Here is a 16,742-nt window from a genome sequence, read left to right as displayed (position 1 = left end):
AATTGGCTGATGTTCTGAGAGCACCATGCAGCAAGGAGGTAGAAATGAAGCGAGGCTTTTATCTCTGCTACCGTTATTAAAAAAACAGATGGAGTCAACATGCTTCACGAGTTTCAAAATTGAAGCACCAATGGGGTATATATTGCATATTTTAAGAACATATTTTTAAAGTGTGGTATTATACTCACTGGTGGATCTTGGTCTGTAGCAGACACAGTAGTGATGACGGTTCCTTTCTCTGCATTTGGGGCCACCATGCCCTTATACAGGTCTTGGCGAAAGATGGGGGAGAAGTCGTTCATGTCCTGAAAACAAAAAGAGACACCATTAACAAACCAGTCATGTATTGGTTATATTAGAAGCTGCTTTTTTCTAAGCATTGACGTCTTCATTTATTTGGTCAACACCGGAATAAGTGTTCTTTTACAATCCTGCAGATTAACGGTGTGCCGCAGCAATTCTCTCAATGACCTGATTTGTTATTAAAAGGGTCAAATTAATGTTTCAATGCTTTTTATACTCATAGTGCTGATGGTGTATGTAAGGTAAAAGAGGAGGGTTATAGCAGCATTGATTCTGAAGCAGATTCAATGTTGGATTTGAGCCAACACTATGCCCCGGGGAACCAACATGCCAAGGCCACCGCCTTTGCCTGCTGCTCCTCTACAATGCCCCCGACCCCCATGCCCATCCATGCAGGTGGTGGCCCCACAGCGTGGCAACTCCATGTTGTTTCTTTGGGTTCAACTCGACCAGGCACCATGGATTAAAACCAAGCCACCTATCCCTCACTGTCGAGCCCCCTCCCAATGTCTGGATCCAGAGGGGTGCCATGGTCTCCCACTTAATGGCACGATCCCTGTGTTCCCCTTCTGCAACCTTCATGGAGGTTTTTGAATTGCTCTCTGTCGGGACCCTCCCCTGAAAGAAGGGTGACTGGGCTTAGCCTTAGAGATACGGTGATAGAGGGAGCTCAGAGTAGGGGTGGTTTTGGCATCTGGCAGGAGGTCTTCCAGGCAGATCCAACTGGGAGGAGACCCAAGGGTAGACCCAGAACGTGCTGGAAAGGTTACAGTATATATCCCTTCTGGACTGGGAATGCATTGAAAGGAGGAGCTAAAAAAACATAGCTGGGGAGAGGGACGTCTTGGACTTGCTAAGACTTCTGCTAATGGACTTCCAGCAACGTATTATGGATTCTGACAAATTCTCTCACTGCGGCAATTCACCGCGCTCCAGGCGTGTTCTCTATCAATTGTTCATTTGAGCTAGATCACATATTAACACACACTTTATTCACAACATTACACATGAAAAGAAAACCATGAATATTTTACTTTAGTTTATTAGCCAGTGGGAAAATATGAACATAGGTATTACAGTGGCTAAAAGAACATCACATGTTAATTGAACCAGTCAACTCTTTCCCTTTACTCTACAGCTTGTGTTAACGAGGTAAAAGGTTGATTATTAATCACACCGTTCATTTAAATTGTAACAAAACATATGGTGTCTGATCCCCTCACAATTGATGACATTTTCTTTGTGTTTCATTTCTTCCACTTCTTTCCTATTAATACACTTTCACATTAGCTTCTGTTGAAAAGGCTTTTTTATGTTTACAAGCAAAACCCATTTAAGACAAGTTTTATTCTCTCAGGAAATCTCAAGGTAATGGAGCCTGAATACTTAAAGGGGCCCTAGTGCTCATTTCCAGCTCTCTATTTTTATACCAGGACTCCTCCAAAGTAGCTTGGCATGATTCATAGATATATAAAAACCCTTATTTATCTTATACTGGCCCTTTTTTAAAGGCCTTGAATCCAACTTCTGTCTCAAACAAGCCATTTTAGCTTCTTTTTCTTGAAAGCCCATGCTGATTTGTGTCTGTTTTGGTGTCTGCTGTGGGGGGAGGAGGAGGCTGGTTTGGAAAGCAAAGTGAAGGGATGATCATTTCTACAACTTGACTGGAATTGGCGTTGTCTCAAATCCATCTGAGGCCAGAATCTGATCCACAATACAAAAACATAAAAAAGCACAACATCCGATATCTCAAAGCCATGCATCTTTGTTTGGTCGATATTACGTCTTTACATTATACCTTTTTGTAACATAATGGTGGATTGACATACATGCAGACTATGTTCAGCCTATTCTTGGAAAAATGCACTAGAATGGACTGTGTACAAGGAATTCAATGGGTAATATCAGGCAATCCAAGAACATACAAAATAAACGCTGCCTCTTACAATAACCCAACCAGCATGAAGTGAAGCTTTGAGAATGTGTATTTATCTTTACATGTATCCCTCGTTCGGGATTGGAGCAGATTGTTAGGACTCAGTGATATAGTGCCATCCAGAACACATTTGGGAACTTAGCATTGCCTCTTCTTTTAGTCATAATCACCCTGTAAATAATGCACAGCAGAGCTCTACCATTTTTTGGGCCAGCAAAGAAGTGAAATCGTGTTAACTGTGCTGCCCTTGCTTTGCTCTGTGAGAATGAAAACACAGTAAACCATTCAAATATCTCTCAGGAATAGCTTAGCTCTGTAGTATAACTGCTGGAGCCTGATCTTCCCTTCACTTGACTTTTCTCTTTACTTTCCACTGTTTTGACTGAGCCATGGGCAACAGTATGGCTGCTATAAACTCAGCAGTGGAGGGCAGCCTCACTTTGATCCATAAACAGGTTTAGTCTTCCCTCTTTAGAAAAGATGTGATCCATTTCTTACATCGAATAACACAGGCCTGATGCTAGTTCTGCAAGTGTTTACAAGATGCATGTAAAGACATGCTCATGTTGCGCTCGAGACATGCTCATGTTGCACTTGAAACATGCGTGTGGATATCCATGTACACACACAGTACTATTTTGTCCATCCATGTACACACACCCACGCGCAAACACACACAGAGGGCGTCTGTGGTACATTTCTGAAGTACAGGAATAGACGCAAAAGTTTGGGTGACTCATTCAGAAAAACAAGACACGCAGGACACTCAATCCGTCACGGCATCCGACAAAAGAGACAACAACAAAACCATACAAGGGGAAATCAAACACAAGTGACTTCAAAAAACCCTCTGGGGGTTCTGTATGAGAGAGGAAGCGGAATCAGTGGAATCAGCTCCATCTTTATTCCCCGAGAAGCTTGCGTGAATCCATTACGCTCATTCTAATTCATGTCTGCCATTTCAAATAACAGACATGGGTTTGATATCGGTGGCTGTGCGATGCCTTATCCTATCAAACGCAGTGCCTGGGTGACAGCACGAACACTGCAACAAAGCTTGTCCTTATCGGAGGACAAACTCACTACAGGTTGGCGGGCCATGTGGCGGTGCCTGCTCGAATAAGCTTAAGCTTTTCCTCTCGTCAGTGCAAGATACAGAGCCTAATTCTGCAGACTTTGAGACTGTCCCCAGGGGTGGACTGGATACACACACAGAGATAAATGTGAATGCACAATATTACCCACAGAGCAAAAACACAGGCCCATAATTACACAAAAGCACTCACACACAAACACACGAATAGTACCGCAACCCAGAATGTCTAATCCTTTCTTCGGGATTCAGCAGTTAATCTCTTGAAAGGTTGCAAAGGGAATTCAATCTCCTAAAAAACCTGACATAATTGCTGTCACAAAGCTAATGAGTCATTCAGATCTGGAATAGCAGAGTGTACACGGCAGAAAGGTCTATCCATCAAACTCTTTTTTTTATCCTGGTGATGGTAAGGGCAAAGCGGTCGGGAGGCCAAAATGTGTTTAACAAGGGAAATGCATCCAGCTTTCCTTTCAAATTACACAACACCAAAAAAGTCATGTTAAAAAAGGAGCTTAGGTGCCATAGTGTACAAGATGTCTCAATCCCCTTTTGGACTGTAAAAGCTTTTACTCCTGTAAAACTCTGCTAATGACTCACTGTCATTGCTGCAGCTCATGGGGGACAAAGAGGATAGATAGTGGGAGAACACACCAGTGAGAGGTTGTGATGGACTGACTATCCTAGGGGCTCTTACCGTGATCCGGACCGTGACGGTAGCTTGCCCCGGGGGCATGACGCCTCCCTGGTCAACAGCCTCCACCTGGAAAGTGTACGAGGCCCCCATGCCCATAGCTGCTAGGTCCTCAAAGTCCAGGGTCTGCAGCACAGCTAACTCCCCCGTGACAGGGTCCAGAGAGAACAGCTGTCTGGCAGATTCAGTTTTGATCCGATACGTGACGTTGGAGAAAAGGTCTGAGTCTTCTGCCTGTGAGACGGAAGAGGAGAGGGAGAAGTGGGGAATCCAATAACAGTACATTAAAGACAACAAAGGACATACAGGGGAGAAAAAGTGAGGGAAGGAACGCGAGAGAAGAAGAATCACATATTTTCATTATTTATACATACACAATATATATTATATATATTAAATTAATATTAATATTAATTTTTCTATTTTAATTCTGCATTTCTATGCTGCAGGGTTCCTTTACATCAATCATTAATAGATTCTGATTAAATTAAACCTCTGAGGAGAGCTTTAGCCGGCCCCTTATTGCAGAAAATCAGATCTCTCAGAGTTGATACGATTTGCAATGGCTACTGATTTGATGGAATATCTTGTCTCAAACCACTTCACCACATGGAGGAATTATTTTCACCATCAATCGTCTGTTTTGGATTTGTTGAATTCTCCATTGTGCTGTACATTGCTACACACTTAGTGTAGTAGTAAAAACAAAAATTTGAGATACCTTAAGGTAGAAGCATACGTTTTTAAGCTACCTACTTTAGCCACTTCCTTACCTAGGAGGCTATCTCACAATCTCTCTATTGCTCTTTGGATATCTTGCAAGCCACCCGTGTGCATTTAGTCTTGAGGTGACATTGTCTAGGAGATAAATTCAGTCACATTGCCACCGTCACTCACACCACTAACCCTCAACCCTCACCCACTGCTTCTGAGCTTTCCCTCTGCCTTTATCCGTCTGTGAGAAATGTCACTCACAATATGCCAGCAATTACTCGCTCTCTGATCCGTGTTTGCTCTGCATGCCAAAGGTTTCCCCCTATTCTTCACTTCAGTGCAATCACTTCCACCGAGAGAGATTGAAAAGTATTCTCTGAACTTGTGCCGCATTATATTAATGTTTGTCAGGACAGATGAAGCAATTCTTCGTAGAAAGCCTGCGCCCGTATTCCACAAACATTCTGCGAATACTCTCAGAGAGCCCCTAACTTTGCTTGAAAAACTCTAGCAAGGAGTGATTCAGGAACACTCTCAGAGCAAATCTGAGCAAGGAAGGGACAAACATGTAATCTTAGTAAAGAGATGTGGTTGATCCCCTAAGTAGGTATGACACATTGTTTCAAAAGCTTTGACTGGTCCATCCAAAAAGGGCCAAACTATGCAAAGCATATTACGATCATAATTCATGTTCAAAAACTTCCTAACCACAATAAGCAGTAATTAAGAGGGTATTATGTGGAAACGCTTAGTTAATGGCCTATTAGCTATAGATTTTCTTCATACAGAGTAAGGTACTAATAAGCCCTTAATCGTGACTAATAAGCAGCCAGTATGCTACTAATGAGCATGCTAATAAGCAACTAGATAATGATGATAAAATGCTACCGAAAATTGGCATTGTAAAGGAAAGAGAACATGATTGGCTTATTATAGCATGTAGTCATTGTGTAATGATGAACAGTTTTTTATGTAATCTCTGTTAAAAAATGTGTACGGCAAACTGTAAAAGTATATAGCTTACGAAATGTTTAAAAAATACATTCCCACTTCAATCAACTTTTTTTAGGCTTGTTTTTGGGCTTTTTAACTTATTTGGATAGGACAATGGATAAAGCAGGATATCTGGGAACCATGTGCCGAAGAGGAGCCTGAGGTCGGAACTGAACCAGGGCCGCAAACTTGGGAGGACTATAGCCCAAGCACATGGGGCGCGACCTCACCACCGGGCCATCAGCGCCCTATGTGAGCACATCTCTTATGAGATTTGCCATAAACATGTACTCACTGTCATTCAGTGATTGGAGAACATTTATCCCAATATTTCTGTCGTTCTTCTCCTCTGCTTGGGAAACTCTTAAGCCTCTTGAAAGTTCTCCTCACGATACTCTGCAACTGTTTTTCACCTTAGGAGAACTCTTTACCAAGAACTGATGTTAACGTTAAGGGGAAATTCATAGAAAATGACATGGTTCTTAGAATTTTCTTAGAATTTTGTGACTAGGAGCAACTCTTTGTTCTAGGAAGCTTTGTGAATACAGCTGCCTGTTTTGACCTGGATAATGCTGCATTGGGTGTTTTCCTATTTGAGTATAAAAATGGCAAAAGAGCTGTCACGACAGGGGAGAAAAAAAACCCTTCTCTCTGCCATGTATATGAGGCTGTGTATGTTTCTGTCTGAGTAAATGTTTCCCCCTGGAAGCTCTTGACATTTTAAGCACAAAATTGCCTGCACTTTAAGTTGAATGTGTTAAAAAGCTTTTAACTGCAACAACAGAGCTAACCCTAATGCATTATATAAAAGGAGACAGGAGACAATATATATAGAGAGGAATAAAATATCCACATAAGCACTATACTTACGCTCAGCTTCAGGACCGGTGTTCCCACAGGGCTGTTCTCGGGTACATTCACAACATATGTTTGCTGGGAGAAGACCGGACTGTTGTCATCAATATCCATGACCTGGATGGATACCGACAAAGTGGTCCGTCTGGGATCCACAGCTCCATCTGAAGCCTCCACTACTAGATCATACTGGCTCCTGAGCTCACGGTCGAGTGGCACTCTTGTGTAGATACTGCCATTAGCACTGATTGTAAACAGGTCAGGATGATTCACAATCCGGTAGCGCACCTGTCCATTAGCTCCTGCATCTGGATCTGTGGCCTGGGGAGAGAAAAACAAGGACATCATTATCTGTTTACAAAACGCATCATCTTTTTCTAGGAAAGACTGTTTTCAATTCATTCTGAATGAACATTTGGGCAGCTTGCCTGTGCTTATTTAAGTTCCCATTAAACCAAATGGATGGCTTATCCATTCATCTTTGGGCTCTTTTATGCCTTTATTTTAGGGATAGGAAAGTGGATAGAGTCAAAAATCAGAGAGAGAGAGAGAGAGAGAGAGTGGGGAATGACATGTCTGGAAGGAGCTGTAGGCCGGATTCGACTTTTGACAGGAGCTATGGTGATGTAGGCCTAATACATTCTAAGCATCAACAAGTATGAAAACAGGTCATCAAGTCCTCCCTCCAAAACGGGTTTATTGCAAAATTAACAAGAAAGCGGAGCTGTCAATCAAACAAACTTGACAACACCCACATATTCCTGAGTACAGGTCTAATCATGGTCTCATCACTAACACCTGTGTGGGTGTACATAGGCGTTCATGATATTTGAGTTGCAGTTGTATTTTTCATTTTTTGGAAAATATTTTAAAAGTTGATGACTCATCCTTGCGGTGTAACTGTTTTTGTGTACCTCTGCCATGACAGCAAATGCTTTCGGATACAGTCAGAGTGCTGGATCTCCAAGCAAGCTTGCGTACTATGCTTGCTAGCATATTTGATATTCCTGCCACTCACCCTGCTGTTCTCCTGGAGTTTAAATTTCTCCAAGTTTTCTCCACACATCCTAAGTAGAAAATCTGCCCATTCAATCTATTGTCCTGTATGTCACACATTATCTGACTCAACAATGAATAACACGTTATTTTAAAGGTATTTTTCATGGTTCGTTATCTAATTTTGCTTCCGATTACACACTTGGTAAACACAATCCCCCCCCCCCCCCCCCCCCCCCCATGACACCAAGTGCTGCAAATTACAGTCAGAGTGCTAAACCAACAAACTAGCTGGCAGGTTAGCATTTCATCTTTGCTAGCCTTTTTGCTTTCCCTGCAACTCACCCCTACTCTTCTCCTGGAGTTTCAATTATTATAATTGAACTAACTATTATTATAAGTTTTCAACAAACACGTATAAAAAACAAAATCTACCCTCTCTTTTCTTTTGACTAAGTAGGCTATCACAATGGTTGTGATTGTTGCTGTTTTTTAATCCACTCTTTCTACATTTTTGTCTGTTGTGTCTAGACAGAGAGCGAGAGAGACGAGCATATTTTCATACCCACAGACAAACAAGTCCTATTTTTGGACTAGTCTGATGTCTGTTTTTCTGATGTCCTTTTCAAAAATCAAGTTAGTGAAAAATAATGACTATCATTTGTTGTATCGGCATATCTGAACTTGTTCTAGTAGCTGTGTCAACACAAACTGAAAAGAGAGACAGAGTGAAAAAACAAGCTTGGATGGATGGATGGATTTTAACAAACTGATGTTTGGCAACACCTCCACCATACTAAAGCATCCGCTCTCCTCCTGCAACACACCTCTGACCCCCCTCAACTCCAGTTCACACAAAGGAGTTTAGCACAATCTGAAGAAAGAATTGTGCTTGGGCTCTTGCTATTGCCTGTAGCCTGCATTGTTGTGTTAGCTGGCTAAGGTTGGCACACTTTAGTTAGCTTGTAGCTCCTTATTGAATGTCATTCAATTCAGCACTCGATTTGTGCTATATTTATGTGTCAAATGTCGCACATTCTGTCTTTCAACAGTGGACCGCTGACAAAAAATTAAATGTAAAGAACTTTCTGAAGTAAAAAGATTTAAGTCAGTCAAAACCTGCTGCTAAGACAAAACAGAGGATAGCCTAGGCCTATGTTTTAACAATTTTAGCACTGAGAGACAAATAAAAAACAATACAAAACACAACAACAATGAATTTAAGAACTCATTGGCAGATGTATTTCCCTGTAGGCAAACAGCTTGTGTTGTTAGTTTGATGTGATCCATCTTGTGATCGAAAGCCTGGCTTTATTCTAATAACTTACATATTTACAGAGGCTTCAGGTAAAGCTAGATAAACTACAGACCAGGATGAAACATCTGTCAGACGTTTAAAGTCTAATTTCCTAGTCTTTGATGCGGGTCTCTGTTTCAGACTCATTAGCAATCCTTTGTGATTTCAAAGGGCCAGAAGGCCTTACACCATGCGAACACTTCAGTCCTTCAAAGGAAATCAATGAATGCACAATCACCGTTTCCTAATATACTTTACCTTCTTAAAATAGAAAGGGTTGAAGACACATATTCAGAAAAATTAGGAAAAGCAGTCGTGTTGAACCGATGGCTAAATTAAGTTACTTGCTTACAAATTTTAATTCCCCTGTGGATATGACCGATTATTTTATGCCTGTGAATAGACATTTCTGTGCGTGTGTTCAGACTCTCTCCCGTGTGGTATTATGTCTGCTTATGTAATTACTGGAGAGAAACAGAGAGAAAGGGAGAGGGAAGGAAAAAGACACGAGAACGATATGAAGCCACATTTCATCTGTCTGCTTGGCAATAGTTTCTCAACCCCAGTGCAAGTGAGGCAAAAAAAGCAGCACAAAGAGAGAGGAAACAAAAGCCAGATGAGGAACAGTGGAAGAGGGAGGGGGGTACACATACACAAATGGCTGCTAAAAGCTGCCCCCAATTTGTTTTACATGGAGAGTCTGACAAATATTCAAAGCTGAGGCTAAAAATTGGGACCTCAGCATTAAGCCTTTGCAAAACAGGCTAAAGCACATCATGTCAATATGTGCATATGGATCACAACGTGTCTGCAAAGATTACATGATAAACATTCTCCTCGCTCCTTCCATTGTCACAGGGGTAATACAGCATTTACAACCACAAATGTCAAACAAACTTGGGTACTTCTGTATCCATCCACCAAAGAATATAGTACTAATAATAGTTTATATAGTAGTATACGTTATTGTGTCTTCAGGACATTTTTCTGGCTATCACTAGCTCATCACTTCCTTACTTCCTGTAACAGCATTTATTTCAAACAGGTAGCTGGCACATGCTTTGAATTTTAAGCTGGTGGGCAGAATCTTTGCAGCACTTGTGAGCAGCAGAACATCTTACAGGTGCGGTGTGGTAGGAGCACAAAAACAAGCTTGAGCAGGTAGCTGCAGTCCCACGCAATCCTTTAAAATATGGTACCTGAAAAATGTTTCTCTTTTGTATGCTGCAGGCCTGCATGGGTCCAATGTTTTTTTTCTTCTTTTTTACATAAAGAGCCTGTTTATCTTGCTCTGGATGATTTGTGCTCAAACCAAAATATTTAAGACAAACTGCCCACTTATACTTTAACTGGAATTTAGTTTCAAACACATGCCATCTTATTAAAACCAAGCTAAAATGTGAAATAACTTCACACACAGTACATTACCTGCACTTGCCTTCCGTTAGTTGGAAGATAAACCCATCAAACTCTCTTTATCAAGACATCTGCTTTGCAAACAACAAATAGCACGTGTTTGACAGCCTCCGCCAATTAGCAACAATTCTACATGATGCTTCCATGATGTGTCTGATGCAAATGCTAATCGATTTGTCCTCCGGTTGTCTGAACACTCAAGAGTATGGCTCCCTGCTGTGAGCAAACAGTTAGAGCTTGTATGTTGCAGGATTAGAACAAATTACTCTGTTAGAACAACCTGTAATGCTGTCAACTGAGATAAACCGGTTTGCCATCTCCTGCCAATGTGAGCATGAGTAAAGTAAGAACAGGTGGGCACCAAGTCCAATTATTGTAACCATAATCTGAGCTGTTAGCATTAAGCTACTTAATAGCATTATCCATTGACACTGCAGTCATCTGTACCTCTGGCAATTGCCAGAAGCTTTTTGGTTGGCTGCTTATTAATCCCTCTTTGCAGGTATATTCAAGGAATAACAGAAAGAAAAGCCAGATTTTACTATAGTACATAGCATTTTATATGTGAACTGAGTAGACGCTAAAAGAGATGCATTCAAGCAGTCTGCATCTCATCCTTTCTTCAATCTTGCATCTTGACTTCTTCTTTTCTTTTTAGCGTGACAACGAGTTATACCACTGTTTTGTCAGGAACAGCATTACAACAATATTTCACATCATCAGACACATTCAGACGGGCAGAGATAGAGCAAGTATACAGAACACTTGTAAGTCTATCATTACAGATGATGAAACATTAAGAAATTGTGACAATGCTCTGGCTGCACAAACTTTTGCTTTTCCAATTTCTCTTTCGCTATGGGTATGAGGAATTAAAAAGTTGACAGAGTCATGTTTGTCCCTCAGTGTCTGAACTGAGCAGCATGCATCTCTTTTCTACATGCACTAATTTTGTTTTTAAATGATTATCAGTATGAGCATTTAGTCTTCTATTTCTGATGTAATAGACCTTCAAAATAAATCCTGACATTTTTCCTCCTCTGCTTTTTTAGATTTGATTCCTCTTCACTGCATGTGTACACTGTGCGATCCCACAAAGGCAAAGTGAGACTTAAGGACATGTGAAAATGTGACAAAGATGCATTTCATTGACATTATATAAAATGATTGGCACATTTACTTCGAATGACACATTTTGTATTGCTGAGAAAGAGTAATTGATTCAACTAAGAGCCCAGGGATAAAGTAGACTTTGCTATTGCACCATACTAAAATAGATACAAAGTAGATGATGTTACAGCCCGTTTCTTTGCTAATTTGATCCCCTCACCCTAAAGTTTATGGAATCATACAGTTCTGTGCTATGACCTCATGATCAAATGCAAGTATCTGCAATACCTTGTATGACAGATGAGGAAACATCTTCCCACCATAAAAGGGTTAAGCAATGGAGATAGTCAAATAAGTAAATTATATAAAATGAACAAGTTGATTAAGGAATCACAGGATGTAAATTAATGATGTAGTGGTTGATTTGACATGCTTGTTTATTCTCTCACCATAAGCATGCAGAACTTTAAGATGATATTTCAAGTTTTCATGTTTTAGCAAAAGTATTTCTGAGTTTAACAAACTATGGAAAAATCTTTTGTATCTTTTCTTCTGAGGCAGCTCATAGTTCTTAAAAAAACCCACACCAAACCTAACAAATCAAGATCATCACATCATCTTTTAGACCTATTTTTATTGTTCTATTAATTAAGATTTGCAAAGGACCTGAGAAAAAAATTGAAAATATCAGGGTTTTTAAATGTGTTCAATAAAAAGCCAATTAGTGATTTAGAAAATAATAAAGCACTATCAAACCTATTCTACAACTAGGCTGCTGTTAAATAATGCTTTTGGTTTTTTGGAAAGTCAAGATAACTAGTATGAGATGAATGCATGGGTGTGGAGGTAGAACCCATAATTTTTGTTATTTGTTTAAGTTGATAAAATGATGTTAAGAGAGATGAACTGCTAAAACATTTGAAAAGCCAGGTAAACGCAGGTGTCATCTGCGTATATTTAGTGTGGAATCTTGCCGTGGGGAAAGATTTTTTGCCTATATATGTCACTGAAATAATGTTAGTCAACATAAACAAAAGATCTTTGACAAAAATGTGTGGTCATGTCTTGTACATAATCTCATCTAATAGAGGAACTTCTGTTTTTTCCAACTTGGGTTTGAGAGATTTTGCTTTTTTATCAAACATTGTGTAATCTTGGGGAAAAGTGTTACATCCTTTTTTCATCAGCTAGCACAGTTAAGCTGTAGCCTTTCTGGATGCATGTGCATGGAGAGCAGGATTGTGTTGAGCAGAGTACCTTCCCTTCTTTTAGTCGGAGATTTTCAGCCTCAGCTCAGGTTGGCAAGATGCCAGCTGAAGCTGCCTTCCAAGGCAGGACAGAATGAGAGATGGCGGGGATGGCTAAGCCAGACTCTATGTAGCTGCTGGCTGCATTTGTGAGGAAATACATGAAAGTGAGACTGAAGGTACCTCATACAAACACTGAGCTTCTCTCTCATGTCCTTTTGTCTTATTTCACAGGTCATAAACTCGCAACATTTTCTAGAATCTTATTGTATAACCGGCCTCGAAGTGAAATGGGATTCCTAATATCCTAAGTGTATATCCTGGGAGGGGACAGATGGTAGTGATAGGAGAATGCATTTTAACCCAGGGAAAATGTTTCTATTTTTTTTTATTTTTCTGCATCTGCAATAACAATGATACGATACAGAAAATAAACATCACTGGAAAAAAATCAATATGTACTTGATGTTTCTTTCCTGTGGTGATCTCATTTATATTTAAATCTAATTACTGAAACGTTTTGTTAGATTTTTGTTAAGATCTGTGACTAACATATGAACATATTTTTGTAGATACAAGACCTACTGAGACAAAAGTGCATGTAGCTAAGCTGCATCTTATATGTTAAAGGCAGTGTAAGTAATTTTTTCCATATACACCTTTTAAGATTGTGGTTGAATTTGTCTTTAGATCCTGACAGATATTAATAATTCATGTGATCTGAAAAGGTACAAAGGAAATTCGTCATCTGTAGCAGTTGTAAGCCTGTAAAAACTTTGACCAATGTCTGCCATGAAGTACCAGTTTGATGAACCAATCATGCATGCCCCCCTGTCTCCCTACCCCTCGCGTGCGCTAACACACACTCAAAGAGCATCACCGATGAAGGAGTTTATCCTGTGAGTTTACTTAACACTGAATGAGACATGAGACGACGTAGTTTCGACTGCAAGCGATGAGCTGAGGTCCGCTTCTAAAGCAGAGCTTGCGCATGTAAGTGAGTGGCGTGGCTTTTGATGGAGCACTGAAGGAATGCTACTTTCAAAATCATGAAAATTAATGAACCTTCCTTTAACAGTAATGTGTCAAACAACTCAACTGTGCAACACCTATACATCTCCTTCAGATGCTCATTAGATTGGGTAACCTACTATCAATCTTATTCCCTCATGATCTGGCTTTGGACCCTAGTTATTCAATTTCATATTGTGATATTGTGAAACTTAATCAAAGATCAGTTCCTGAGACAACATGAAAACTTTAATCGTATTACCTTTTGACAATACAAAGATACAGTTTGACTTTGTACCTCCTCCCTGTGGAGCCCTGCTGCTTCAATGCTTTGAAACTTCATTTGATCATGATCAGGAAGGTATGCCTCAGGGAAAGTAGAGGGAATTAAAAATAACAAAAGCCCTTGATTTCATCACCTCTTCTGTTTAGTTAGTAAGCATGTACAGTAGGTGCATATACTCAGAGAGGAAGTTTTCCTGCCATTATTCTGAGATTAATCGACTGACAAACATCAGGGCGATTCATCTGCAACAGTAATGAGACAAATCTGGCTGCTCGGTGGTGCAGAACCAAGCCAGGCAATGAGGACGCGGCTCTGGGTTACAAATCTGTTCAACCCCGATCATGTTAGAATTAGAAGTTGTTTTTTTTTGTTTTTTTTCTATCAACACAAACAATGAGGAATGAGTTGCTCAGAGCTTAGAACAAATGAGGAGGAAAAGTATGTGAATATACAACACTGGAAAGTAAAAATGTGTTCTACTGTGGATGTATTTAAAGAGGGATAATTGGTGCAACAAACCCACTTATCTAAGGAAATATCACACTTACCATGACTTGTCCCACAAACAGATCGGCCTCTTCTTCTCGGGCAGTAAAATTTGTCGACATGGTGAGGTCAAAATCAGGGTCATTATCGTTGACATCAGTGACAACTATGTTCACAGTAGTCGTTGAAGTCTGAGGAAAAAACAATAAAGACGTTTTTCATTGGGTGCTACTTTAAACTGAGAATTATTCGTCATAAACACAGCAGAGAAACAAAGGTTTTCACATTTGGTTAAGACAATTTGGTAAAAAAGTTAAGTGGATTAATTATTATTCATGTGAAGAGTTTGGAAAATGAGACTCTCTGAAGCTCAAGTGGTAATTTAAATAAAAAAAGAATCAGGATGAAACAGGTTCAACTTCTCTGAATGAGCTTTTGAAAAACAACAAAAGACAAAAAGAAGTTCCTTTGAGCGTATGAAAACTAAGATCATAGATTTTTCAAGAAAAAGAAGATAACGAGGGTGCTGTGAAGATACAGTGCATTTTAATGAGAGGAAAATCTAGCTTTCAATATGCATAACAACATCTGCGGTATTCTTTTTTTGTTTTTTGTTTTACCAATTTAAAAAAAGACGACTGTAGTGCAGTACGAGCAGACATAATAATGAAGTTTAAATGCTAAACTGTTATTGCTGTTTCGAATAACTGGCATTTAAAGACAGAATCGGTAACTTTCAGTTTTGGGAAAGGAAACTGAAGTGCAGATGTGTTTAAATATGATTTATTCCATCAACTATGACCTTTGTTTTAATGTGCAGCAGCAAAGCCTGTGAAATTATATTTAAAAATCATTCATTACAAAAAAAAAATACAATTCTGGAAAAACCATACATAAACGCCATCTATCTTGATTTTTTTACTATTCAACTGTATAATGTCTGAGTGTCATCAATTAACCATGGTTAGTTGAGATGTGAAAGCCATTTGCCTGAAACTGGCACTTCAAAAGTTCTGGAAAATGAAGAAGTTTGAGACGCTCTGGGCCACTTCTGATTTGTCTGGTGCTGTGAACTCACTTCCCGGTGACTTAGCCTGATCTTCCCATGATTGGCTAGGAGAATTCCTGCGATTCTAATGCCTAATGGATTGGCCCATGGGCCCATCTGTTGGATGCAGATGGAAGTTACAAAATATGGTCAGTTACCCAATAAAAAGTGTTTTTAAATGTCAAGTTTTTTTGTCAAACTCCTGTTGGTGTTCTGAGTTCTCACAATGAGGGAAAAAATAGGTTGGTAAAAATTTCAAATCAAACTTTTAGGTGTATTGATTTCTTATCAAAATCTAAAACGCTGTCAGAAATATTGGTAGTCAGTTATATGAGCTGGCACTGGTATATGGATATTTTCTCTGATGCTCTACAGCGTTTAACTATTATGACAGTTCTTCCTCTTGAAGCCCAAAGGCAAAAACACAAACTACATTCAAAATCCAATTTAACAGAAGAAAGTATTGTGAAACTCCAGACTCTGGGTAAACAATGTGGTTTAAGAAGGATGAAGTCATTCTGATTTTTGAAACTTTCTGTCTGCCAACAATCTATCAGTTCAATGATCTGCAGGTGATGTAAAATGTGTTAGCCTTCTCGTCATCACATTGCAACTTAAACTGTATTAAAAGATGGACAACTAGACGACTCCCTAAAAGTGAAGCCAAAAGATTGACTGACTGCAGTTGAGGTCATAAGCTCCGCCTCCTCCATGTTAACAAAAGAGACATGTGGCAAACCATGCCAGATTAAGCTTCAAACATGGTAACTGACATCATAGCTAGTTCTTATGATGCTGATTTAGTGTTTCTTTTATCTGAAAAGTTTTTTTGATGCGATAAGAAGAGCTAAAATGCCGACTGGACAGCTCTGTTGACAAATGCAGATCCTTTAGCCCATAAGTACAGTGAAAAGGAACACAAAGATGTAGATACATTCTCTCTATCCAACTGTAATTAAGATATTTTAAACATTTTCCTCTTCTTTCAGTAATTCAAATTAGTGATTTTTTGTAGATTTATCAGGGTTTGTTTCAGATGGAGACAACATTTCCCCAATCTTTAAGTAGTTGAAATGATCATTGTTTTCTCTTTGTATGATGTCAAGTGTTTTAAGCAGAAGTAAATTCCAGCATGCATCATATGCTGTGCTCATTCATTTGTAGGACCTATGTAGAGCATTGTACTTCCCTTTACCTTGAAACAATGACACCACTGGCACACCTATAGCATTCCTATAAATCAACGTAAAGAAAACA

The 16,742-nt window shown here is 39.6% G+C and overlaps 2 protein-coding genes across 2 annotated transcripts in view; one reads left to right on the top strand and one right to left on the bottom strand.

Annotated features, from left to right (window-relative positions):
- gtpbp2a (GTP binding protein 2a) overlaps positions 1-16,742 on the top strand; it is a 432,981-nt gene that overhangs the window by 126,364 nt on the left and 289,875 nt on the right. The gene's annotated exons all lie outside the window — the stretch shown is intronic.
- Positions 1-16,742, bottom strand: part of LOC132975398 (protocadherin-15-like) — a 204,971-nt gene that overhangs the window by 64,110 nt on the left and 124,119 nt on the right. Inside the window, exons 19-22 of the mRNA XM_061039911.1 lie at positions 14,500-14,628; positions 6,604-6,909; positions 4,030-4,260; positions 189-305 (exon numbers count right to left, since the gene is read on the bottom strand). Of these exons, the coding sequence (XP_060895894.1) occupies positions 189-305; positions 4,030-4,260; positions 6,604-6,909; positions 14,500-14,628 (783 nt within the window). The remainder of the gene's footprint in view (positions 1-188; positions 306-4,029; positions 4,261-6,603; positions 6,910-14,499; positions 14,629-16,742) is intronic.

Source organism: Labrus mixtus, chromosome 6 (genome assembly GCF_963584025.1).
Source record: "Labrus mixtus chromosome 6, fLabMix1.1, whole genome shotgun sequence".
Lineage (NCBI taxonomy): Eukaryota > Metazoa > Chordata > Actinopteri > Labriformes > Labridae > Labrus > Labrus mixtus.
The sequence above is the reverse complement of the archived record's forward strand: the minus strand, read 5'-3'. Positions and strand labels throughout refer to the sequence as shown.